General features: G+C 35.9%; 1 protein-coding gene and 1 pseudogene across 6 annotated transcripts in view; one reads left to right on the top strand and one right to left on the bottom strand.

Annotated features, from left to right (window-relative positions):
* Positions 1 to 27,674, bottom strand: part of MINDY2 (MINDY lysine 48 deubiquitinase 2) — a 122,999-nt gene that overhangs the window by 30,650 nt on the left and 64,675 nt on the right. For 4 of the 5 annotated variants that reach the window (XM_082388110.1, XM_082388111.1, XM_082388113.1 and 1 more), the window contains exons 5-6: positions 25,708 to 25,810; positions 19,398 to 19,540 (exon numbers count right to left, since the gene is read on the bottom strand). The exons of the other annotated variant lie outside the window; for it this stretch is intronic. In XM_082388110.1, coding sequence (XP_082244236.1) covers positions 19,398 to 19,540; positions 25,708 to 25,810 — 246 coding nt within the window. The remainder of the gene's footprint in view (positions 1 to 19,397; positions 19,541 to 25,707; positions 25,811 to 27,674) is intronic. 5 annotated transcript variants of the gene reach the window in all.
* Positions 9 to 7,175, top strand: LOC309626832 (RING finger protein 11 pseudogene; annotated as a pseudogene). The gene has a single exon. The product of its transcript is annotated as an RING finger protein 11 pseudogene (transcript).

The raw sequence follows: 27,674 nt of genomic DNA, 5'->3' as shown, positions 1-27,674 counted from the left end.
AATAAGAAATAAGAAAAAGGACTGTTAAATTGATCAAAGCTAGTTAATATTTAAGAGAAATTGTATAATCTTTTTAAAACATATAATTATTCCTACTAGTTAGATCTGCACAACATACTAAATAGTTGACCAAGTAGATATCTTATTTGCTCACTGAATTATATCTACTTGGCTTTGAATATAGTTTATAAAAGGTACACTACAGTATGATGAGAAATAGGAGTTCTTGGCATGTTCAACTAATTCATAACTTATAAATAGCCCTTGGGGTTTTTTAATCTCGTTTCACAAAATAGAAAAATACTATACAAGTTCCTAAAAAATACATCAGATAACAAATAAGACACAGTCACAATAAAATTATATCGCCTGTTTTTAAAAAAAATTAAGCACATATGACTAATCCATTTCATATCAATTTTTCCTTCTCTGCACCATTAGCTGCTCTTAATTTGTACACCAACAGTACTTTGTACTTTTTCTATAGTAGCATTAAATCACACTGTACAATGATTATGTTTTCCTCCTCGTTCCCCAGACTGTATTTTTTAATCTATCTCTGGGCCTATTGTAGGCTGTATCATAAAGTTGGAGCCTAATATTTATTGAATTAATCAATGAAGTCATAATGTATTTACAGTCATTACCATAGAATTTAGCATTGATCTCTAATTGCTCATATGCATTAGTTTTAACTCCAATCATATGTAAAGTGTCCCTAGTATACCATATAACGTTTGTAAGCCATTTTTATTTCAGATTTACCAAGGACAAGACTTTCATTTACTTGTTCAGAGTTCCCACTGGTTAATATAGTGTTTATTATTGCACAAGAATCAAACTTTTCAAGTTCTCACTTATACACAATCTTAATAATAAGAAGAAATTCCTTTAAAGAATTTGGTGGTGAGGGTAGAGAATTACTGAATAAATTCTGAAGCTTTAAAAAAAACTAAGTAGTTGTTATTTTTGAACATTTACTATGTGTCCAGCACTATGGGACACAGCTCCTCCTAAAGTACAAAGTCTTTCCTGTTGTCTAGTAGCACTTACATTCAAGAATCAGCTGTAGGTACTGATTAATTTACAAGGTCACTGAAATTACTATTGCAACATGAAGGGGATTCATAAAGAAACACATTTTGGTATAAAGTTTAAAGACATTGTTTTAAGCAAATATTAAGTCCAGGCTCATGTTTTGTTTTTTAAATCAGGTATGTTCCAATTTATCAAATATTGAATGCCTACCATATGCTTAGCACTATGCTAAGTGCTTGAGGATTCATCTCATGGGTAGTAATGATCCCACCTTACTCTGGTATTAGTGCCCCTTTTATGTGACTTCATAGAATCCTGGACTTAACAGTATTATAGCACTTTATACATTGAGTTGCAGTTGTCTGTTTACTTAATCATCTCTCTTAATACATTTTAAGCTCCTTGAGGACCAGAGCCATGTTTTATTCACCCATGCAGTCTCATTACCTAACATATTTTTAATACCCAGTTAGGGTCTACCTTGTTCTGGGATAATTTAAGAGAAAAACTAATTTTCCACTGAATAGATCTGACCCTCCTCTTTATACTTATCACAATGCGTTTCAACATATTATATAATATCTAAGTTTTACAGTTTATTTTGTATAGATCATATATTAGATTGGCTGTTTGTTGGAAAGGAACTATAACCTTATCAATAATTTTCCTCCAAATGACACTTTAGGATAGGTAAATTCTGGGAGCGTTTCTATTGAAAGCTACTATCATCCATAGCACATGAATATTTAAAAGTTTTAACTAAAAGTATCCATTTCTTGGTATAGGTGACCTGTCTTCTCATGGACCATCAGCCTCAATTTCTTCCTCTTTTAGATCTTGACATTTATCAAAAAAAGCCTGTAACTGGTCCACTGTCAACAATGCTGGTTATTACTTAAAATAACAAAGCATGTGTCAGTATAGTACTTAATACTTTAGGCCCATTTGTTCCTGAGAGTCTACAATTAAATCACCATCAAGAATATTTCTTGGGGATTCCCTGGAGGTCCAGTGTTTAGGACCTGGCGCTTTCACTGCTGTGGCCCAGGTTCAATCCCTGGTTGGGGAACTAAGATCCCGCAAGCCGCATGGCGCGGCCAAAAAGGAAAAAAAAAAAAAAAAGAATATTTCTTGCTTTTGTATCCCAGCACTTCTGTTAATATTTAGACAAAGCTTTCTTTTCTAAGTCTTAAATCTTCTGCCTAATCTCACTCACCAGTCTTTAAAGTATTAATTTCACAAAAAAATACAGAATGCATATATTAAATTAATAAATTGTTTATTAATGTATAAAATGTATGTTTATTATTACATAAAAACAAATGACATTAGATAGTTTTTATAATTTTTTTTTAAATGGGCAATTAAATCACAAAAGAAGACTGAACGAAAACCTGTTCTATCTAAAATACTCTGATAATTCTATATAGAGTATATACGTTACTTTTATTAACAATATACATAATACTATCACATTTTGTAAACTGGTAAAATAGAAGAAAACCTGATTATGTAATACAAAAGTTAAGTAATTCCAGCCTTTAAAATACAGAGGAAGGCACTGCCTGAATATTTCTGTTTAACTAGCTTGGATTTGAATTATTTAAAGTCTTTGGACCTTAGTTTTCTTTTCTTATAAAGTGATACAGAAGCAGTGAGACGAGAGGATTTCTAAGGAATTTTATAAATTGAAAGATGAACTTTACTCCTACTTAACAAACATCAGTCTCACCTAAGAGTAACTTTCTTACCCACCCAGAGAGGCAAAGCTGTTGAGGGTGTGAAGTTAAAAGTCAGACTGGAGCTGTTTACAAGTTGTGTGGTCTTGGGCAAGTTACTCAGGGCTTTAAGCCTGTTCTCTCAGATGTAAAGTGGGAAGTTGTGAAAATTAAATGAGATAATGAACGTAAAATGCTTAGTATAATGCAGGGCACATGAACAGCCCCTAAATCTATCTCGGTTTCTGTATCTATCTCCTTTTCCTGCCTCTTATTTAAAAGGAAAAGATGGATCTCTCTGCCTGTACTGTGGAATCACTTTTCTTACTCTGTTACCACATTTCTTTCCCCTTCCCACCTCTAAAAAATTTTTTTAAAAGAAAGTGACAATTCGGAAATTCCCTGGTGGTCCATTGGTTAGGACTCCACGCTTCCATTGCAGGGGGCATGGGTTTGATCCCTGGTCGGGGAACTAAGATCCTACAAGGCGCATGGCACGGCCAAAAAAAAAAAGAAAAAGAAAGTGACAATTTTTGATGTATCAATTACCTTTTAAAAATATCTAAATTAAGTGAATTTTTACTTAAGTGTAGCCTTCTGTGGAAAAAAAAAATTCCCACCATAGTCTTAGTCAAAGAGAAAAGTGAATGGACAAACTTATTTTATTTCTTTAATATGGCTTTAGTACTTATCTTGAACTGTATCTCCTTCTAAACTACTCTCACTTCTAATCCCTAAATGTAAAGTAAAAAAGCAAACTAATAAAAGCCAACCTTAAACACCTTGGATTCGAATATACTCCAGTGAGTTGTCAATAATTTAAAACCAAGAGGTAGAGGAAACAGTCAAGACATGGATATAAAAGTTGATATGGGAAAGGGATGATCAAGGGGGAGTCACGATGGGGAAAGAACTAGGCAGATGTCGTTATTTAACCAAAGATCTAGAAGCTAGGTGATCTAGACAGAGGCCAAGCAATCAGTAGTTTATTTTACTCAAGAGCAAGCAGGGGGTCTTCCCTGGTGGCGCAGTGGTTGGAAGTCTGCCTGCCAGTGCAGAGAACGCGGGTTCGATCCCTGGTCTGGGAGGATCCCACGTGCCGCGAAGCGACTGGACTGGACCCGTGTGCCACAACTGCTGGGCCTGTGCTCTAGGACCCTTAGGCCACAATTGCTGAGCCTGTGGGCCACGGCTACTGAGGCTCGCATGCCTGGAGCCTGTGCTCTGCGGTGGGAGAGGCCACCGTGGTGAGGGGCCCACGTGCCGCGGCGAGGGCTGGCCCCCGCTTGCCGCAGCTGTAGAGTGCCCGTGTGCAGCAGCGGGGATCCAACGCAGCCAAAAATAAACAAATAAATTTAAAAATTTATTTTTTAAAAAAAGAGCAAGCAGGAAGTATTAGAGAAGTAGAGGAGGATCATTAAAATAAAAATGAATAACTAGATCTTGGATATAGAATTATATATATAAGAATCCTGAAGCAGAACAGACCAAAATGGGTCTGTTTCTAGGAAAGTGGGGATTTATTTACAGCCCATTTTTATACTTTCAAATTTCCTGTCTGGTTAAAAAGTCATCTCACTATTTAGAACAAGAATGGCCCTGAAAGCATCTGCACTCTCACTAGCATCTCCTCCTGCTACTTTCAGATCCTAATCTTAGTTATGCTGATGAAAAGCACAGATCTTCGTAGGATCATGTACTCAATGTGGATTTGCCAAAATGATCTGCCCAGTTTAACTGTACGACATTAGATGGAATTACATGGAGCAAGGTAACACACGAGATAGAAATTAGGGGTATATGTATTTTTGCCAATGGACAGGTGAGGGAAGAATAGTTTAATCAAGGGTTCATGAAGAGTGCTATTACAACGAATAACTAACAAGAGCTGGACTTGATTGCTTTGCTAGTAATGGCAGAGGTACTTGTCCAGAGTTTAGGAATGGTAAACCACAAAACTAGAAATAAGAGGAGTTTCCAAAAACAGGAAGTCAACTAGTATCTGTTGTCAGAGAAAATGTCATGAGAGGCTGTGCAATCAAAACCATAGATCCATACACAGTTGGGAAGTGTGAAGTTGACTGGTAAATTATTATAATAATTAAGAATAGGAGAAAAGTATAATAGGGAAAAAAATCAATTTAATTCACACATCCTCTGTGACTCTGCGATGACAGAAGGCCTAATTAAAAAGTCTATGGAGGGGAGAAGACTGTCAAAACAGCGCACAGATCACACACCGCAGCCCCGGAAGATGGGGAACTGCCTCAAGTCCCCCACTTCGGATGACATCTCCCTGCTTCACGAGTCTCAGTCCGACCGGGCTAGCTTTGGCGAGGGGACGGAGCAGGATCAGGAGCCGCCACCGCTGTATCAGGAACAAGTTCCAGTTCTGGTCTATCATCCAACACCTAGCCAGACTCGCCCAGCAACTCAGCTGACTGAAGAGGAACAAATTAGGATAGCTCAAAGAATAGGCCTTACACAGCATTTGCCTAAAGGAGTTTATGAACCTGGAAGAGATGGATCAGAAAAAAAGATCCGGGAGTATGTGATCTGCATGATGGACTTTGTTCACGGGGACCCAATTCGATTTCTGCCGTGCATGCACGTCTATCATCTGGACTGTACAGACGACTGATTGATGAGATCCTTCACATGCCCCTCCTGCGTGGAGCCAGTTGATGCAGCACTGCTTTCGTCCTACGAGACTAATTGAGCCAGGGTCTCTCATCTGACTTCAAGTGAACCATCATTTTTGGTGGTTTTGATCTTTTGTCACTGAGCCCAGGGAGCCAGGGATTAGGGATTAAGATCATGCACAAAAGTTTCCTAAATATTCCTGAATGGCTGCAGATGTTGGGGAAAAGTATGTGATATTTTAGAAACTTAGGGGGAAAAGTAGGAAGGTATTTTTATGTAAAACCTTGACCCAGTGTTCAAAAATATAATTGTATTTAGATCTTGTTACTGCTCCAGTACATAGGAATTGTGTAAAGTGTTAAAGCAGCTGTATAAGTTTAAATTGTGTATGTCGAAGATTAGGAAAAAGATAGTAGCTGTTTTTCCTAAATGAAATAACTTTCTTCTTCCCCCCACCCAAATTCTTTTCTCAAGTTGCTGGCATTTGGGTCAAGGTTTTATTAAAAGCTACATTTTATAACACTGGCACAAAAAAAGTAGTTTTAAGCTTGTTTGTACAGTTCTTTTTTTTCCATTGGAAATGTAATTCATTGCCTTAGGTCTTTTTAAATAGTGTATTATTATAGTTGGGGCTGGCTCTATGCTTGAAAACCCGTTTATTTATAACCTGTTATAAGTGCTATATCTGTTTGCAGTTAGGAAATGCAGAATTCAAAGTGATCTCCTAGTGTGTAAGCAAGCTGAGATGCACTATCCCTTTTCTATAAAAAAATGAGTTAATGTGTCAAGAAACCAACTCTAGTAAAGTGGGATTTAATATTACCCTTTCTTATGTGTTTCACCTAATTATTTTGGTTGTTAATATGGTGATAATTAAAAGTCAAGGTAAATTTTAAACATTAAGAATTCTGATTTATTGAGCTTGAATTATGCCACCATGCTTATGTAAAAATGTAAGTGGCACCATGGTTAAACTGAGAAAAGTTTCTCAGTTGTAACAATTTTGATTTATTCTTTCCTGTGACCTCCTTCCCTGTATTGTAGTGCTGAGGTTATTGAAGTTATGTAAAACACATCTCTGTTTCTGTTTCTTGGAAGGACAGTCCTGCTAGTTGACTGACAATTCTAAGCCGGGAGAATTAAGATAAATGTGTTTCATGTTTTGCACACAAATGCAGAATTTGTATAACCACATGACTTCATAGTTGTGATCTCAAAAAAGAAGGAATTTCTCTTTTATCTTTTTCTTGCAGTTAATATAAGAACACTGAATCTCTAAGCTTCTGAAGTGTTAGAAGTAGAGATGGCCTAGTAAGGATGTAGTTGTAATGTTTTATCCATTTAGCATGTGTTTATTTTTCTTAAAGTACTCAAAGGTGACATATTTGTTCAACTCAGTGATATTACAGCTAAAAAATCATTCATTAGCAAAAGGAGAAGTAATCTCAACCCAACAAATCAGAAATGTTTCTTATTATTTTATATTGAGTTGAACATTTGACTTTAACACTTTTCTACATACAAAACACAAGTCTCTTGAAGGGTTCTTCATAATTGCATTATAGAAGAATTTAGTATGTCATAAGCACTTAAAGATTTGACATTCAACTGTAGCAGTATCTATGTTGGTTAATTTTCTTATAAGCCCCACGATGAGTTTGAGAAAAATTGAAAGAAATTAGATTATCAGGTTCTGTTAAATTGTTACATGTATCTTGCTTAAGTTTTTGTTCATTAATTTATATCCAATTACATAAAGCAAATTTGGAGGAAACACCTGAAGTTGTGCAATATTTTCAGAGATATTACTTTTTTTTAATCTTTGTGTTTTCCACTTAAACATGATGTCTGTCATCAAGTATTATAGTCACTTTCTTTTTTCAAGATTGTTAAATTGATAAATGAACTTTTTTTTTTTTTAAATCATCTTCCATGTTGCTGTTAGTCTTTATTACAAGGCTTCTTTCACAGAAGTTTGGCAGTAATATTGAAGGAACCAGGATTGAGCTGAATGCTTTTTTTTTTAAGGTACTTTGTACTCTTTAATTTTGATCTCCACATACCATGTTAAGAACCATCAATTTTGGCTTTTACCAAGTTAAATAAAGTTATAATACAGTGGCAAAAAAAAAAAAAAAGTCTATGGAGGGCTTCCCTGGTGGCACAGTGGTTAAAAATCTGCCTGCCAATGCAGGGGACACGGGTTCAAGGCCTTGTCCGGGAAGATCCCACAGGCTGCAAAGCAACTAAGCCTGTGCGCCACAACTACTGAGCCTGCGCTCTAGAGCCCGCGAGCCACAATTACTGAGCCCGCGTGCCACAACTACTGAAGCCCGTGCACCTAGAGCCCATGCTCTGCAACAAGAGAAGCCACCGCAATGAGAAGCCCTCACACAGAAAGGAAGAGTAGCCCCTGCTCGCCGCAACTAGAGAAAGCCTGCACACAGCAACGATGACTCAACACAACCAAAAATAAATAAAAATAAAATTAATTAAAAAAAAATCTATGGAAATGGAATCATAAAGCTAGTAAACAGAGAATACTTTGTCCAGTTTTAGAAATATGGTTTGAGAGAGTCACCAAAAAGTTTAACCGAACAAGAGAATTTGCCCCTGCCTCTATCCAAAGTCTAGATACAGGAGTTAGAACAGAGATATAGTACTAGAGAATGTTCAAGGAGACACATACCTTCCCTTTGGTCAAACAAAAGTCCACGGCTCATACATCTCTAGAGTTCCAAAAGAATTTAGATGACAAAAATATTTTACACACAAGGTAGAATTTAGTAAATTGCTAAGGAAATTGGTACAACCTATAAAGAAACTAGAGAGTCCCTTTCCTAGGTAATCCTTTTTGTCCCAACACAGACTTCTTGTTGGTCTTGGTCCTGAGATAATAATGGCATATGATATGATACGGGTACCAAAAAGTATAAAGATCCTTTCTGCAAATCACAGTAAAAATAAGCCCCACTAATAGAATAATACACTTATAGATACTTTTGACTGATTGCCAACTTATTACAGACTGGCAGTTTATTATTATTATAGGTCCCTAGTTATAGACACTATTTATCTGTAGTAGAAAATATTCCATCCAGATATTAAATTTATTTTTTGTTGAAAGTATATCTAGAGGGACTTCCCTGGTAGTCCAGTCATAAAGAATCCGCCTTCCAATGCAGGGGATGCGGGTTCAATCCCTGGTCAGGGAACTAAGATCTCACGTGCCGCAGGGCAACTAAAGCCCACGCACCTCAACTAGAGAGCTCACGTACTGAAACTACAGAGCCCACGTGCTCTGGAGCCCGTGCGCCACAACAAAGAGCCCATGTGCTCTAGAGCCTGCGCGCCACTAGAGAAGAGAAAACCCACATGCTACAACTAGAGAGAAGCCCATGCGCCGCAATGAAGAGCCCACACGCCACAACTAAAGATCCCGTGGGACTTCTCTGGTGGCACAGTGGTTAAGAATCCGCCTGCCAATGCAAGGCACACGGGTTCAGTCCCTGGTCCAGGAAGATCCCACGTGCCTTAGAGCAACTAAGCCTGTGTGCCACAACTACTGAGCCTGCACTCTAGAGCCCGCAAGCCACAACTACTGAGCTCGCGTGCCACACTGAAGCCTGTGCACCTAGAGCCCGTGCTCTGCAACTAGAGAAGCCACTGCAATGAGGAGTCCACATACCGCAACGAAGAGTAGCCCCCGCTCGCCACAGCTAGAGAAAACCCGAGCACAGCAATGAAGACCCAACACAGCCAAAAATAAATAAATAAATTTATTAAAAAAAAAAAAAAAGATCCTGCATGCCTCATCAAAGATTCCGCGTGCCACAACTAAGACCTGACACAGCCATAAAAATAAATAAATAAATAAAATAAAATAAATATTTTTTTAAAAAAATAAAGTATATCTAGAATTCCATGGAATGAACTGTGTTTATACTCTAGTTGTTCCAAAGAGTTCACAGGGGCAGGAAGATGCAAAATAAAGTGATCATTAAATATGAATGCATAAAATGGCCCTAAAAATCTCAGGGTCCTTCAAAAGTGAAATGTTAAAAGTCCTTATGAAGATCTAATGCAGCAGTAAAAGTAGGCATATCTTGTTGGAAAATGCAGCTTTCTAGTTTTTCCTTACTTATATCCTTACAGATTCCCTAGGGCTCAAGTTTATAAAGAACTACAGAAACTCTAAGAATCCAGCAATTAGTGGTACAGAATAATAGTTTTAATGCTGAACAGTTTAATAGAACAAGGGCACAATCTTCCATCTTATTTCCTTATCAAGCAAATGGAGGAACCCCTTCCTTAAACTGTATTAAGTATTCCTTTAGGGCTTCTAGTTTTACACCAACAACCGAAGAAGTGCTATAGATTTTGTGGTAAGTCGGTTATCAGTCACTGGGTCAATTAGGAGGGAAAGTGTCTCTGACTCTTATAAAGAATGTACTCATTGGGTACTTTGCCAGAGTAAAGCAGTGTCTAATTTAAAGACCCTCAGAACTGGAAAGAAAGTTCAACAGGAATATAGGAAATAGAACTGAGAGGATTATAATGAGGCAGATACAAATAGCCCAAAGACCCATAAGATTCCTGGAAAACACAGGATTTATGTCTAAAAAGGACTTACTTCACCAAATGTAACACAAGGTCCTTGATTAGATCCTGGTTTGAACAAACCATCCATAAAACCATTTGGGGGACAAATGGGGAATCTGAATATGGACTGGGTATGAGATGATATTAAAAATTATAGATAACTTTGTTAGATGCAATAATGGTACTGTGATTTGAAAGGGAAGTGTTCTTGTTTAGAGATACATATTTAAGTATAAGCAAAAATATAAAAATAGATAAAAAATAATACAATGTCAAAATTGTTAAAAGTCGGTGATGAGTATAATAGGAACACATTAAATTAGTCTCATCATTTTTCTGTTAAGTTTCCAATTTTTCGTAAAAAACAGTGCTACTGTTTCAGTTTGGTGGTCACTATAGAAAATAATACCATTTCCCCCTAGAGACTGGCCACCAGGATAGTTGTTTCCATTTATCCCTTCTATAAAAATAGGACTACCAGGAATTCCCTGGTGGTCCAGTGGTTAGGACTCATTGATTTCACTGCCGAGGGCCCAGGTTCGATCCCTGGTTGGGATACTAAGATCCTACAAGCCACGTGGCGCGGACAAAAAAAAAAACCAAAACCGGACTACCTTGTAAAGAATGGTGTTGTTTTTTTTTCTAGGAAAATATTTATAAGTTTGGACAATATCATCATGTACATAATAACATCATGCCCCTAAATTCCTTTGTTCTACTATTCTTTGATGCACCCACTTCACAAAGTCCCAAATCTAGAATAACTAACTACCTTCACCAGGCCTACACTCTGATGAATACTCCCGCAGAAAAATGACACAAGTGGTATATTCATGTAATAATTACCATCCTTAACACTGCCTAGTGATTCTTAATTTCTCTAGTTAGTCCTTTCTCCCACATGCTGTAAAGACTACTTCAAATTTTCTTTCTTCAAATCTGGAACCAAACCTTCCTACCCCTCCTCAGTCTCAGTTAATGATCTTGCCTTCCACATTACAGAAAATAGAAACATTGAAACAATAACTTTCTCTATTTCCTGCCATCAAATCTATAAACTTACCTGTAGCTCTACTCATAGTCTATTCTTTCCCTCCTTTACAATGGAGAGGTCTCTTTCTAAACCAAAGGTCAATCCCTTTTACCTGTGAAAATGTCTATTCTTTCTCACCTTCTTGGAGGCTTCTAACATTATCTCCTCTCCTAAATTTTCAACATTTCTCTCTATTGAGTCCTTCAATATTTTAACATGGTCAAGTCTCTCATATTAAACAAAAACAACCTTCCCTGGATTCCACACTCTACTATAGCTATGAGCCATTATGTCTGTGCCTCCTCACAGACAAACTGTTTCAAAAGTTGCCTATAACCTGTTTCTAGTATCTGAGACCCCAATCATTTCCTAACCAATTCAATGAGGTTTTTTTTCTGCTTCCACCATTCTCTAAAAGATATCAATGAAATCCATATCCCTAATGAACACTTTCCCCCCAAGTGTTCTTATCTTACTCATCTTTTCAATAGCATTTAACAATTGAGATCTCCATTCTTCTTGAAACACTCTCTCCTTGTTGGTTTACATGATACTATATTCTTTAGATTTTCCTTTTGTTCTTTTCTTTCTGTCTCCTTTGCCAGTTTATACTCCACTAGTTGATCCTTAAATGTTGGCACTACTCAAATCTCTGTCCTAGGCCTTCTCTTTTCTTCCAATTCCACGTTTTTCTTGTAAATCTCATACTCTCCCTCTCCCTATTTGTACACAAAACTTATTCCAGTCCTGAACCATTTAACCAACATTTCCACTCGGAGGGATGTCTCAGAAGCAGCTCTAACAGTTCTAAAAGTTCACATCATTTTTCTCTTCCAGTGTTCTGCGTTTCGATAAAGAGCATCATCATTCATCCAGTTGTTCATGCTTAGAACCCAGAAATCATTCTTTCTTTTTTTAAATTAAAGAATAATAGATTTACAATACTGTATTAGTTTCAGGTGTACAGCAAAGTGACTCAGTTACACATATTTTTTCAGATTCTTTTCCATTATAGGCTATGACAAGATATTGAATATAGTTCCCTGCTATACAGTAAATCCTTGTTGTTTTTCTATTTTACATATAGTACTGTGTATCTGTTAATCCCATACTCCTAATTTATCCCTCCTCCCCGCTTTCCCCTTTGGTGACCATAAGTTTGTTTTCTATGTCTGTGAGGCTGTTTCTGTTTTGTAAATAAACTCATTTGTGTTATTTTTTAGATTCCACATATAAGTGATATACAGTATTTATCTTTCTCTGTCTGACTTATTTCACTCAGCATGATAATCTCTAGGTCCATCCATGTTGCTTCAAATGGCAATATTTCATTCTTTTTTATGGTTAACATTCCATTGTATATATACACCACATCTTCCTTGTCCATTCATCTGTTGATGGACACTTAGGCTGCTTCCATGTCTTGGCTATTGTAAACAGTGCTGCTATGAACATAGGGGTGCATGGACCTTTTTGAATTAGACTTTTTGTCTTTTCCGGATATATGCCCAGGAGAGGAATTGCTGGATCATATGGTAGTTCTATTTTTAGTTTTTTAAGGAACCTCCATACTGTTTTCCATAGTGGCTAAACCAATTAACATTCCCACCAACAGTGGGAATATTAATATTCCCACATATTAATATTTCTCCACACCCTCTCCAGCATTTATTATTTGTAGACTTTTTGATGATGGCCATTCTGACCAGTGTGAGGTGATATCTCATTGTGGTTTTCATTCGCATTTCTCTAATAATTAGCAGTGTTGAGCATCTTTTCATGTGCCTGTTGGCCAGCTGTATGTCTTTTTGGAGAAATGTTTATTTAGGTCTTCTGCCCATTTTTTAACTTGGTTGTTTGTTTTTTTGATATTAAGTTGTATGAGCTCTTTGTATATTTTGGAAATTAACCCTTTATTTGTCACATCATTTGCAAATATTTTCTTCCATTCGTGGGTTGCCTTTTTGTTGATGATTTCCTACACTGTGCAAAAGCTTTTAAATTTGTTTAGGTTCCATTTGTTTATTTTTACTTTTATTTATTTTGCCCTGGGAGACTGATCTAAGAAAATATTGCTGTGATTTATGTCAAAGAATGTCTCCCCTATGTTTTATTCTATGTAATGGTGGCCTCGTAGAATGAATTTGGTAGTGTTCCCTCCTCTTCAATCTTCTGGAATAGTTTGAGAAGGATGAGTTCTTCTTTGTATGTTTGGTAGAATTCCCCAGTAAAGCCATCTGGTCCTGAACTTTTGTTTGCAGGGAGTTTTTTGGGTGTGTTTTTGTTTTGTTTTGTTTTTTACAGATTCTATTTCATTTCTAGTGATCAGTCTGTTCAAATTATCTGTTTCTTCTTGATTCAGTTTTGGCAAGCTGTATGTTTATAGAAACTGTCCATTTTTTGTAGGTTGTCTCAATTTGTTGGCACAGGAGTTTTATGGTGTCATGTCTTATATTTAAGTCTTTAAGGCATTTTGAGTTTATTTTTGTGCATGGTGTGAGGGAATGTTCTAACTTCATTGACTTATATGCAGCTGTCCAGCTTTCCCAACACCACTTGCTAAAGAGACTGTCTTTTCTCCACTGTATATTCTTGCCTCCTTTGTCGAAGAGTAATTGACCATAGGTGTGTGGGTTTACTCCAGGGTTCTTTATTCTGGTCCGTTGATCCATATGTGTTTTTGCACCAATACCATGCTGTTTTGATTACTGTAGCTTTGCAGTATTGTCTGACGTCTGGGAAGATTATGCCTACAGCTTTGTTCTTTTTCCTCAGGATTGCTTTGGCAATTCTGAGTCTCTTGTGGTTCCTTATAAATTTTAGGATTATTCTAATTCTGTGTAAAATGTCACAGGTAATTTGAAAGGGACTGAATTAAATCTGTAGATTGCTTTGGGTAGTATGGCCATTTTAACAATATTAATTCTTCCAATCCAAGACTGCAGGATATCTTTCCATTTCTTGAATCTTCTTCAGTTTCCTTTATCAATGTTTAATAGTTCTCAGTGTTTAGGTCTTTCACCTTCTTGGTTAGGTTTATTTCTAGGTTGTTTTTTTTTTGGGGGGCGGTGCAATTTTAAACTTTTTTTTTACTTTCCTTTTCTGATATTTGTTAGTATAAAGAAATGCAACAGATTTCTGTATACTAATCCTGCTACCTTACTGAATTCATTTATTAGTTCTAACAGGTTTTGTGCAGAGGCTTTAGGGTTTTCTGTATAGAGTCTTGCATACAAAGATAATTTTACCTCTTCCCTTCCAATCTGGACACATTTTATTTATTTTTCTTGTCTGATTGCTGTGGCTAGAACTTTCAATACTATGTTGAATAGAAGTGGTGAGAGTGGGCATCCTTGTCTTGCTGCTGAATTTAGCAAGAAGGCTTTCAGCTTTTCACCATTGAGTATTATATTGGCTATGGGTTTGTCATAAATGGCTTTTATTATTTTTAAAATTTATTTATTTATTTGGCTGTGTCGGGTCTTGGTTGTGGCATGCGGGATCTTCGTTGTGGCATGCGGGATCTTTCATTGCAGTGCATGGGCTTCTCTCTAGTTGTGGCATGCGGGCTCTAGAGCACAGGGGCTCAGTAGTTGTGGCACACAGGCTTAGTTGCCCTGCAGCATGTGGGATCTTAGTTCCCCAACCAGGGATTGAACCCGCATCCCCTGCATTGGAAGGCAGATTCTTAACCACTGGACCACCAGAGAAGTCCCATAAATGGCTTTTATTGTTGAGATATGTTCCCTCTGTACCCATTTTGGTGAGAGTTTTTATCATGAATCGATGTTGAATTTTATCAAATGCTTTTTCTGCATCTATTGAGAAGATCATTTGGTTTTTGTCTTTTCTTTTGTTGATTTGGCACATCACATTAATTGATTTGCATGTGTTTGAAACATCCTTGAAACCCTGGAATGAATCCAACTTGATCATGGTGTATGATCCTTTTTATGTATTGTTGGATTCAGTTTGCTAATACTTCATTGAGGATTTTTGCAACTATATTCATCAAAGATATTGGCCTGTAATTTCTTTTGTGGTGTCTTTGTGTGATTTTTGGTATCAGGGTGATGGTGGCTTCATAGAGTGACTTTGGTAGTGTTCCCTCCTCTTCAATCTTTTGGAATAGTTGGAGAAGGATAAGTTCTCTGTATGTTTGGTAGAATTCTCCAGTAAAGCCATCTGGTTCTGGACTTTTGTTTGCAGGGGGTTTTTTGGGTTTTGTTTTTTCGGTTTTTTTTTCAGATTCTATTTCACTTCTAGTGATCAGTCTGTTCAAATTATCTTATTTTAAAAATTAATTTATTTTTGGCTGCCTTGGGTCTTCATTGCTACATGCAGGCTTTCTTTAGTTGTGTCAAGCAGGGGCTACTCTTCGTTGCGGTGCATGGGCCTCTCATCGCAGTGGCTTCTCTTGTTGTGGAGCATGGGCTCTAGGCGCACGGGCTTTAGTAGTTGTGGCACACGGGCTCAGTAGTTGTGGCACACGGGCTATAGAGTGCAGGCTCAACAGTTGTGGCGCACAGGCTTAGTTGCTCTGCGGCATGTGGGATCTTCCCAGACCAGGGCTCGAACCTGTGTTCCCTACATTGGCAGGCAGATTCTTAACCACTGCGCCACCAGGGAAGCCCCAAATTATTTTGACTCAGCTTTGGCAAGCTGTATGTTTATAGAAACTTGTCCATTTTTTTCTAAGTTGTCCCAATTTGTTGGCATATAACTATTCATAGTATTTCTTATGATTTTTTTGTATTTCTGCAGTATTGGCTATTAATTCTCCTCTTTCATTTCTTATTTTGTTTACTTGGGTCTTCTCTCTTTTCTTCTTGGAGAGCCTGGCTAGAAGTTTGTCGATTTTGTTTATCCTTTCAAAAAACTGGCTCTTGGGGCTTCCGTGGTGGCGTGGTGGTTAAGAATCCGCCTGCCAATGCAGGGGACACAGGCTTGAGCCCTGGTCCAGGAAGATCCCACATGCCGCAGAGCAACTAAGCCCATGCGCCACAACTACTGTGCCTGCGCTCTACAGCCTGTGAGCCACAATTACTGAGCCTGAGTGCCACAACTACTGAAGCCGATGCGCCTAGAGCCCATGCTCCACAACAAGAGAAGCCACCGCGATGAGAAGCCCGCACACCGCAACGAAGAGTAGCCCCTGGTTGCTGCAACTAGAGAAAGCCCACATGCAGCAACAAAGACCCAACACAGCTAAAAATAATTAATTAATTTTTTAAAAAGAGCTCTTGGTTTCATTGATTTTTTCTATTTTTTAAAATGTCTATTTTATTTATTTCCTCTCCGACCTCTATTATTTCCTTCCTTCTGCTGACTTCGGATTTTGTTTGCTCTTCTTTTTCTAATTCTCTTAGGTGGTAGGTTAGATGGCTTGAGATTTTTCTTGTTTTTTGAGGAAGGCCTGTATTGGTATGAAATTCCCTCTTAGAACTGCTTTTGCTGCATCCCATAGATTTTGTAAAGTTGTGTTTTCATTGTCATTTGTCTCAAGATATTTTCTAATATCCTCTTTGATTTCATTGTTACCCACTCTTTTTTTAGTAGCATGTTGTTTAGTCTTCATGTAATTGTTTTTCTCTCATTTTTCTTTCTTTGGTTGATTTCTAGTTTCATACCATTGTGGTCAGAAAAGATGCTTGAAATAATTTCTATCCTCTTTCTTATTTTTCACATCTTAATCACCAAATCTGGTTGATTACATCTCCTAAATGTCTATGGAATCTGTCTACTCTCCATTTCTCTACATCTTAGTTCAAGTCACTACAGTCTCTTACTTGCCCTCCTACAATAGTCTCCTAATTAAATACACATCCACTCCTGCCCCAAAGTCCAAAGCACCTTAATGTTATACAAGGGGCAGGGAGATACACACCACTAGTGATACACTGTTTAGCTATAGAATAAGGTTTACTGAGAAAAACTTAGAAGTGAGAAATAGCAGAATGCACACATTCTCTCAGCTATCATTATCTCACGGAAATGCATACTCAGTCCAGAACAGACCCAATGCAGAAAATGCTCCAGGAGAGGCGCATCCTTCCCAACCACACAGGAAGATTGCGAATACCTAGGTGACGAGTAAAGGACTTCTAGGTCAGGGATATGGCCTTGATTAAAAAAAAAAAAAAAAGGGAACGTCTAAAGCTCAATTTTGGGAGGTTGTAAAACAACCACTCATGACAGCCAGAGACGTTGTTTACTCAATTGAACTATCTCACCCCTGCGGAGAAAAAAAAAAAAAAGAGAGGGAGAACAAAAAGAACGACTAGGCCATCAGGAGACCAAAGTCTATTTCTCTCATTCATTCATTCATTTATTTATTTATTTTTGGCCACACAGCTTGGCTTGTGGGATCTTAGTTCCCTGACCAGGGACTGAACCCAGGCCCTGGCAGTGAAAGTGCCAAGTCCTGACCACTGGACTGCCAGAGAATTCCCTATTTCTCCTTTTAACTTAGGACTCTACAAGATCTGATATCTATCTCTTGAGCCTTACATCATGCCTCTTATTTTCTATGCTTCAGTCACATAGCCCTTCTTCGAATTCCTTAAAAAGTTAGGTTATTTCCCTCCTCGGGGCTTTTGCGCACATGTTCCATCTGCTTAGTTAACCACACCACCCCCCTTTTTTTCCTGACATCTTCAAATAGGTTATAAGTCCTAATAAAAGTACTCACAGCATGTTGTATGTACACTTCACAGAGTGTATCTCAACAGAAATGATACCTACTTGTGTAATTATTTAACATCTGTCCTTTGTCAAACTAGGAGGTCCTTAAATGGCAGGAACTATAGCTGTCTTGCTCAGACTGCAGTCCAATACTTAGCTAAGTACCCAGTCATAATCATGTTCAATAAATATTTGTTGAATGAATGAATAAAATGTGGACTTGAAGAGAACAGGTAAAGCGAGATGACTTAGCAGTATTTATTATGTAGCAATAATTCTGATTTTGTGGTTCTTTGGCCTTAGATTTTTGAGGAGTATGGATAAATCTGGGCCCATACCTAGCACACATCTACCTTAAATATGGGAACAATACAAACAAACCCTTGCTATAACTAACAGGGGAGCAGGAGAGCTAGGGCTATAGAGTATTCTTAAATAAGCAAACAAATCATTATTTTACACTACTTTGTGCAATTCACTGATTAAAGTGTTAAAGGAAATACAAAGTCAGATTCCTGACTTCAATAAGCTTACTTTCATTTAGAAAAATGAGACACATTTACACGGAAAGAAAATTGTTAACTAGGTACTCATCAATAAGGGCAAAGTAAGGACAATATGGCCCATAACAAGTAAAGGAGGAAGGGTAGAGTAGTGATCCAGAGCCTTAGCTGCATATTTAAATCACCTGGAAAACATTTTAAAAATACTGTTGCTCAGGTCCCACCTCTACAGATTCTGATTTAGTTGAGTTGGTGGTGGGCTCTGGGCATTGGTATTTTTTTAATAGCTCCCTAGGCAGCTCTAGCATACAATCTGGGTTGAGAACCACTGATTTAAGGAGAGAAGAAGTAGCTTTACTGAAGAGTTAGTATTTAAAATGTTTCTTAAAAGATAGGTGAAATTTGGATAGGCAAAAAGGAGTGAGAATGTTCACATAGGGATTAGGAGTAAGAAACAAAATGGGAAAGCATAAAGTGTGTATGGGGATGGAGGACTATTAATGAGTAGACAGATCATTATGGCTGAAGCAAAGTGTTGACACAAGGGGATAGTAGAAAATACCTTGCATTTTTATCCTCTAGGCACTGGGTGCTACTAACATTTTTGCAATATTATTGACCTGATCAGAGCAGTATTCTGCCACAGAAGTCTAGAGATAAGTTGATAAACTCCTGTATTAGGTGGCAGCTGTAAAAATGGAAGCATTGAAGAGATAACAAGAGGAATGAATCAGTAAGATTATTTTGGCAAAGCCATAAATGACATGATAAAAAGAATTTAAAGTCACATTGATAACTTAATAATAGAAACACTATCATAAAGACAAATCTTGATTCTTTCTCTAAACTCCTTTAGCCCTCAAATGTAAACATCCATCATTAGCAGTCATCCTAGTTCTAACTCTAGGGTTTATCTTTTTTTCTTAGAAAGAAAATAATAAATACATTTTAATGCAGTAATCTGTGAAAATGGAGTTGAGACCTATATAAAAACAAAAAACTGATTTTAAGTAACAAATTGCTAATCCATTCCACCTTAAAGAATTAATTATTACCTTCATAATTTGATGGTTAAAGAATATTATGCTAAAATTTTTTATTTTGAAGCAGATCATAAGACATCTCTAAATCAAGCTCCTTTAGCTTAGAATAACAGTAGCTATTTCTGTATCATACCTTGTATTTGGTCATGGTGCTAAAATGATTATTCCGAAAGAACACACAAAGTTCTCCTTCCTGAACCGTTGAAGTTAGTTCACATAATCCATGGTATGTCAGTTGAGTGGCTGTGTTATTTAGAAACTGCTCAGCTACAAAGCCTAGGAACCAATGCATAATATTAGATGGAAGAATAATTTCAAAATTTAAAAGCTTTTCTATTTACATTGTGTTCCAAGTATGAAGAAAGGCCAATCAAAATAAGACTCTTTCTACTATAACATGATGGTCCTAAATTGGAGATTTTTTTTTTTCTAATTCTGCGATGGAAGATGTGTCTATAGACATTTCCAGGCTAAAGAAACAGTTATCTGAAATTCTTTTTATCAATAAATGTATTTACTTATACCACACCTACTTCCGCAAAGGATTTCATGTGCCTTGCAATAAAAGAAACACACACAATAAAACTAAAACCCAATAAAACAATAAGAAGGTAAGGGTTAGCAATTTAAAAAGTGGGTAGGAGCAAAAGTTAACAACTACTTCCCCAGTGGGTAGGTGTTTAGAAATTAAAAGTAGCCTCAAGAAATTGAGTTGCTTAAGATTTTGACAAAGATCCCAGATAATTTCAATTCACAAACTGCTCAATTCTTGCCTTAAAACTAAAAGTAGGCATAAAACTGAACAGAAAACAGTGCGGTAACTGATGATATTTTTATCCTAATCTCCTCCAACATATGCTACTCATTATGTAGATATATCAAGTTCAGAAATAGAAATCATCTCTTCTGTTTTCAAACATAATGAAATATAAAGAAACCTTCTGGGGTTTAATTTAAAAGCTATACATATAGTTGATCCTCATTATTCACACGGGTTCATATCTGCTAATTTGCCTACTATCTAAAATTTATAACTCCAAAAATCAATACTTGTTGCACTTTCAGGGTCATTCCTGAATATGTGCAAAGCAGCAAAAAAATTGAGTCACCTAACACACACATTCCCCACTGAAGTCAAAATAGGCAATAGTGTTTCACCTTCTTGTTTCAGCTCTCATACTGTGAACAAATGTCATTTTCACATTCTATTTAATGCCACATTTTTCACATTTTGTGAAATTTCTGTGTTTCTTTGGAGTGATTTTTACTGTGTAAAATGGCCGCCAAGCATAATGCTGAAGCTAGTGTTCCTAAGCACACAAAGGTTGTGATGTGCCTTATAGAGACAATGCATATTTTTGCAGCTTCAGCCAGGCATGAGTTACAGAGCTGTTGGATATGAGTTTAATGTTACTGAATCAATAATATATATTAAACAAGGTGTCTCTAAGTGGCATGGACGTATATATACTACCAAATGTAAAACAGATAGCTAGTGGGAAGCAGCCACATAGTACAGGGAGATCAGCTCGGTGCTTTGTGACCACCTAGAGGGGTGGGATAGGGAGGGTGGGAGGGAGACGCAAGAGGGAGGAGATATGGGGATATATGTATATGTATAGCTGACTCACTTTGTTATAAAGCAGAAACTAACACACCATTGTAAATCAATTATACTCCAATAAAGATGTTACAAAAAATAAATAAATAAGGTGTCTCTCAACAGAAACACACAAAAAACAAGGTTATATATTGATAAGTTGATGAAAATCTTGTGACCAGAGGCTCACAGGAACCTAATGTTGTGTCTCCCCTATGAGCAGTGGTTTGATATTCACTAATTCAGTGTTCACAGCAACTTCATGGAACATAACTATCAGTAATAATGAGAATCAGTTGTATAAATATTTTAAAAGCCTATATTTCTCTCTTTCCTTTTTTCTCTTCCTTCCTCCTTTTGCTCCCTTTCTTTAAAAAGGAATAGGGAGGAGGAGAATGCTCAAAAAGTTTTGTAAGTGAGCAGGGAGGTGCAGATATAGGGAGCAAAGATGAATCTGTGTTAAGAAACTGATGACTCAACAAAAAATTGAAAATAAACTTGGTAGAAACTTGGTAGGGCCAGAGGCAGCTACATAATATAGATTTATTCCACTCCCTCACTTTTAGTGTCAAGCCATAGCACTTCAAGCTGCAAAGTGGTTGTAAAAAGTTACCAATATATCATACTATTCCAAGGAATTGGTAATGTAGGACGGGAAGTACAAAAAGTTATACAGAAGGCCACAGCCAAAGGAAATTTATAGCTCATTTGCAACTTCCTGGTTTTATACATTTAACCATAAGACCCGTCCTCAATTATTATCATTACTTTGCTAAATACTAAGTCATTGAGTAGAATGTATTAGTTATATACTAAAGCATTTTCTATTATATAGCATTTAAAAAGTAAGCATTATGCCTGTGCTGAGAAGTACCACTGCTGTCTATAATATCCATGTAACTAAACACTTCCTTCAGAAAGATGTTTCTAAATGTCCCTCCCTTACCTCATTCATACAACATACTCTCTACAAAACCCTTCCAAAAAGATACAAAAATTCAGTGGAGATATAGCACAATGTTACTTTCATGTATGAAATTCAAAAGTTTAACACTAGAAAAGTCTTTCTCAGCTGTTTGTTTCTAGAGAACAGGACATGGATTCAGAGAGAATAAGTGACTTGCTCAAGGACATAAAACTAGTTATGGCAAAGTGAAGACTGGAACTTAACTGGTATTAATTTATAAAATTTAGTGCTGATTATTATAAATGCAAACAGAAATTTATTTCTCCCCAAACCATAGAGCGTAGACTAATTTAGACTTAGAGAGAAAAATGTTTCCTAATTCTTCTACCAACTTGTAAACAGTGACACCTGTGTGATTTTAGTGGAATATTCAAAAGCCTAATCTAGTTTCAACTTTTCATAACTAAACAAATTATGGAGTTTCAAAACATAATATCAGAGATTACTTATTAATTACAAATGGCAAAGGGCATCTTTCCAACAACAAAAAATCTGGTAAATATCACCTTAATCCTATTTGAACATCACCACCAATGGGATAATCAGACATCATGTGCCACCTGATTTGATGCACTAGGAAAGACACAATGTCGCCTATGTAGTATTCCCACGGGAAATATATAACCCAAATCTACTAATGAGGAAACAATCAGATGAATCCAAATTGAGGACTATTCTATAAAACAACTAGCCTGGACTATAAAGAAAAGTAAATACCACAAAAGACCAAAAAGAAAAAAAAAAAAAAGAAAAGAGGATAGGGATCTTCTGTTCTAGATTACAGGAGACTAAATTGATATGATAATTAAATGATACTTGATTGAAACTTACACTGAAAAAACTTAAAAGCTATAAGGGGAATTACTGGGACAACTGGGGAATTTTGAATATAAACAGTATATTAGATAATAGTATTGTATCAATGTTAAATTTCCAGAGACAACTGCATTGTGATTACATAGGAAAATTCTTTGTTCTTAGGAGACAAATATTGGAGAGTTAATGGATAAAGTGCTATATTTGCAATTAATTGTCACATGATTTAGGAAAAAAATTGTGTGTGTGTGAATACAGAAAGTAAAAATTCAATATGCTAATAATTGGTGAATTTAGATGAAACATATATATGTACAAATATGTATATAGGTACATATATTCATTGTGCTATTCCAGTTTCATGGGTTTGAGTTTTTCCAAAATAAAAGAGAAAGAAAAATAAAAGGAAATCAATATTATTTAATCAAAAATAATATGAACTCAAACTATAATCTTCAGTGTTTATGGCACATAATAAAAGCTCAATAAGTGAGCTCGAATAAGTGAATATGCTGGAATAATTTCCTTAAGCATATTTTTTTTTACCTAGAAACAACTGTTAAAGAAGAAATTATTCCTGAGAGATCTTCGGGAATTAAATGACCAGTTATCGTGAAGTCTGGAAACTGGTACTGTGCTATTTTTTTCCTTGTTGATTTTTGCTGCCATGCCACAACCCATCATTATAACTTGATTCAAAAAAGTATTAATATCCAAAAGAGGTAGCAAATAATAAATATTCTATGTACATGTAAAAGTTCTGTACTTTTACTTACAAGGTATTGCCACCAGAAAAAAATAAATGTTCTCTGAAAGAAGTTGAAAGAATATCTAATTCTATTTGACTATTAACTAAATAATATTTCTTTTTCATCAAAAAAGAATGATAGTAAACATATTTCTTGTATTCTGCACCTTATGGAGATAAAATATTTGAATTTTTAAAAAATCATCTAAGACCAAAGTTTAATAATTTTTAATAAAGAAGGATTAGAAATAAACCACTTTGGGATATTTTATGATTCAGAAGGAAAGTTACAGTTGTAGGCTAAACAGAAAAAGAAAGCAGACTACTTTGGTTGAACAATATACCCAAGAAAATATGATGAAGAAAATGGAAAAAAAGCTAATTGCTATATTATATAAGAAAAAATGTCCATTGTGGCCTTTTACTTCCTTAATGATTTCATAGTGCCTTATACAAGTAGTCATTGGGATTGAATACTTATTTCAAACAGACTACATATTTGTAATTTCTTATAAACAAAAAACTAGTTTAGCTTTTTAATTGTACTGAATTTCATATATAATTTTTCCTTGACTATGTATGGAAATATGATAAGCAGAATTTCACCATTACGAAATTTATATATCAAGGAATTAATCAGCTCTGATATATATTACCTGAAAATTCTATACCACTAAAGAGGAAGATTCCTACTTGCTTTTACCAAGATGTTCTTCTCAAGTTATCAATTCTATACAAATTAGCTATAGTTTTTTGTTATCCCAGGGATTCAATACCAGAGAAATAATAATAATAGTTGTAAAACCACGTTGAGAAAAAGGAGAAGTGATGAAGGGACTGTTTTTTGGTTGTTGTTCATTCTGCTAGTGTAATAAGTCCTACCCCTGTTACATTGCAGCCTAGCTTGGTGAAAATGCTGTTAACATTAGTGTTTCCCATAGCTTCTTACCTTATAAATATATTCATCCAAATATCACTTATTGGCTATCATTCCATCTGTTAACACTTTCTGGACCCTACTGTTCTCTCAATTACTACTGAATAGCATACTGAAAGTTACTGAGAAAGTAGGAATCCACAGATGGATACTTTCTTTATAGCCTGCTTTCTAAGAATATTTACAGTAATGAGAGCTTGGATAAAGAATGGAAAGTTCTAGTGAGTGGAATTTTGTTAACTGAGGGAAAACATTTTTTGTAACAACTTTTGTTGCTCCTCTCTCCCCTAAAATTTAAACTTTGCTGCCTTAGGTTGTAGTGAAAGAGGCGTCACACAAATCAATGATCAATATCACTGAATATCTGTGTGTTTATTGCAAGTAAAAGACTAGATGAGCCTCAACTAACACACTGTGTATTTTCCTGCTACTGGCCTCTTGCATAAACATGTTAAACTTCTGGATAATTGAGTAGTGTAATTAGTTGGGTTCTTATTAATCAATATAGTATGAGATTCATGTACACATCTTCCTTCATATGTTCTTAGGTACTCTTGTAGTCATTTGGTTTTAATTTTTTAAAATGTAGTGACGATAATAAATTTTTATTATACCTCATGTGAAAGAACTGTGTGTCTGCTTCTCACGATTTCTCTTTCTTTTGTTAACCCTTCAAACTGAGGAGAACAGCAGTCTCAGTATTTGTGTACATTTATGAAAAAGTGAAGTGGGTGATGGTGAAGTTATACCCAAATGCTATGGTTTCTGAAAGCACTCTGGTTTCAAATCTGCTCTTCCCTTCACTGACTGGAACACAGCTTAAAAAACAAACAAACAAACAAACACAAAAAAAACACTTCTATGTTGATGAATTTAGCAATTTTTAATTTTAGCTAAGGATTAGGGAAACTGATGATCAAAGGTGTACTCTGATCCAGAATAGAGCTTTAATATACTATATTGTACTGAAATATAAGGTAGAGCTCTACTAAAATGAACACTTGAGTACCATAATACACATCTCAGTCAACAGAAGTATTCAGGATGAATTATAAAGTTCCCTCAGTACTCCCAAATAATAACTCTTTTTTAAAAGAATAATCATCAGTAACCCTTGGGTAACTGATTATATCAAAGATAGCAAGTGATTCCAAAGACTTTTATTAGAATCCAGGAGTGATTTTACAAAACAAGTAAAAAGGGTTCTAGGAAAAACCTTTCACTAGTACCTTTATGAATAATTACTTCTTTTAATTCTCACAGGTAGAATCACTTTTATTTTTTAGAAGTTGTATTTAAGACATTTGAAAGATATTAAATTTTAAGACAAGTTACTTTGCCAAGAGTAAGTCAGATAATAGCAACACTCACCCACCTTCACTAACCAGCTCACTGTTGTCTGACTGCTTACAAGAGATGATCTTCTCCACTAGCTGGTTGTAGCTGCAGTTACCAACAGCTTTTACAATGTCATCAATCTACAAAACAAACAACTGTCTCACTAATCATGATAAAATTAAAAACAATAACAAAGAAACTCATATAACTCTTGAGGGTTTTATTCTAATATAATACTAAATATAAAAGTATTACTTATGAAAAAAGAAAATCAGCACTAAAATCAACACCCAACAGTTTCCAGTTTTGTTTATGGCTCACAATAACGTATTATGAACAATATTGCTTAGCCATATTTCAATTATGCAAAAAATAATAAAATGGAATTATTATATGCAACTTTATTTCTTAAGATTGTAAAGCAAGGCGGGCTTCCCTGGTGGTGCAGTGGTTAAGAATCCACCTGCCAATGCAGGGGACATGGGTTCGAGCCCTGGTCCAGGAAGATCCCATATGTGGTGGAGCAATTAAAAGCCCGTGTGCCACAACTACTGAGCCTGCGCTCTAGAGCCCTTGAGCCACAACTACTGAGCCCGCTGGCCTAGAGCCCATGCTCTGCAACAACAGAAGCCACTGCGATGAGAAGCCCGTGCACCGCAACAAAGAGTAGCTCCCGCTCACCCCAACTAGAGAAAGCCCAACACAGCCAAAAATAAATAAATAAATAAAATAAATTTTAAAAAAATTAAAAAAAAAGATTGTAAAGCAAGGCAAATCTAAAAGATGTTAATTTATGGGATAAACAGGGTTTCCCATTTTATTTGTTACTTAGTTCCTAGCATAGTGGAGATATGAGCAGACATAACTAATGTTATTTTCCTAAAGAAAAGTTAATATATATTAATAAGGGAAAATATTTGCCTCATGATTCTTATTTGATCTTTGTCTGTGAAGGTACAGTAGAAAAATAAATTCAAAGTTTTAAGGTATAGGAAAATAAAATTGGGCATCTCTACTCTCCTTCCATATACTTTGCTTTTACTATTGAAGCAAAATAGATATCTGCTGTCTAAACAACTTACTTTGATTGCCCTCCCATCCCTAAAATATATTTATTTGTAAATTATTACATGTACTTAATTAATATATTAATTAACACAAATTAATACAATGAGATAAAAAAAAAGAGAGGCAATGTTTTCTTTCCACATCCAAATGATCTTCATGAATACCTACTCTTTGAATACCACAAGAACTGACAGATCTGCACAATAGTAAGGGCAGTGGTTTTCAAACTGGGAGCTTTTTAAAAAGCTAAAAGAATTCAAAACTCAAGTTGTTTCTCAAGTGCCTAAGTTTTCATTCCACTGCTGCCTAGCAAAGTTTGAGAACAACTTCTCTAGGTTATAATTTTTCTTTGTTCCTGCAAAATTCAAGGATGGTAAAAGCCTCTTAACCATCCAAGTGGGACTGACGGTTAGCTAAAGATCAGTTAATTGAATAAATTAAAGCAGGAAACTGTGGAAAATGTTACATACATATCTTAAACAGTTAATGTTAGCTTAAAACACACAAATGTATTCACTTGTCAACCTTCTGATACAGAGCCCAATAAGGCCGTTTCTTTGAAAGTGGATCTTTTGGCTATGATTCTAGGTAAATGACACAAAAGAATATGCCTTTCAGTTTTCATTTACTTAAAATGAAAACTTAGACCCTTAAGAAGCAGTTTGAGAGCACAATCCCTTTACATTTTCATTATTTTTTGTAACACCTTTACTGATTACAGCAATTTTCTTTAGTGACTCAACTTGTCTTTCCAAAGAACTGAATTTTCAATCCTAAGGAATACATAAAAATACACCTAGAATAATAAATACATGATCAATATATAAAAATCAGTTGTACTACTATAGACTAGCAATGAAAAATACAAAGATTTCAAATTTCATAGGCAGGATCTCTACGTTAATATTTCATTCAGTTAATTCATTTGGATGCCTT

Source organism: Balaenoptera borealis (genome assembly GCF_965194805.1).
Source record: "Balaenoptera borealis genome assembly, chromosome: 3".
In the NCBI taxonomy this organism is placed as follows: Eukaryota; Metazoa; Chordata; class Mammalia; order Artiodactyla; family Balaenopteridae; genus Balaenoptera; species Balaenoptera borealis.
This window is presented reverse-complemented; position numbering and strand designations above follow the sequence as displayed.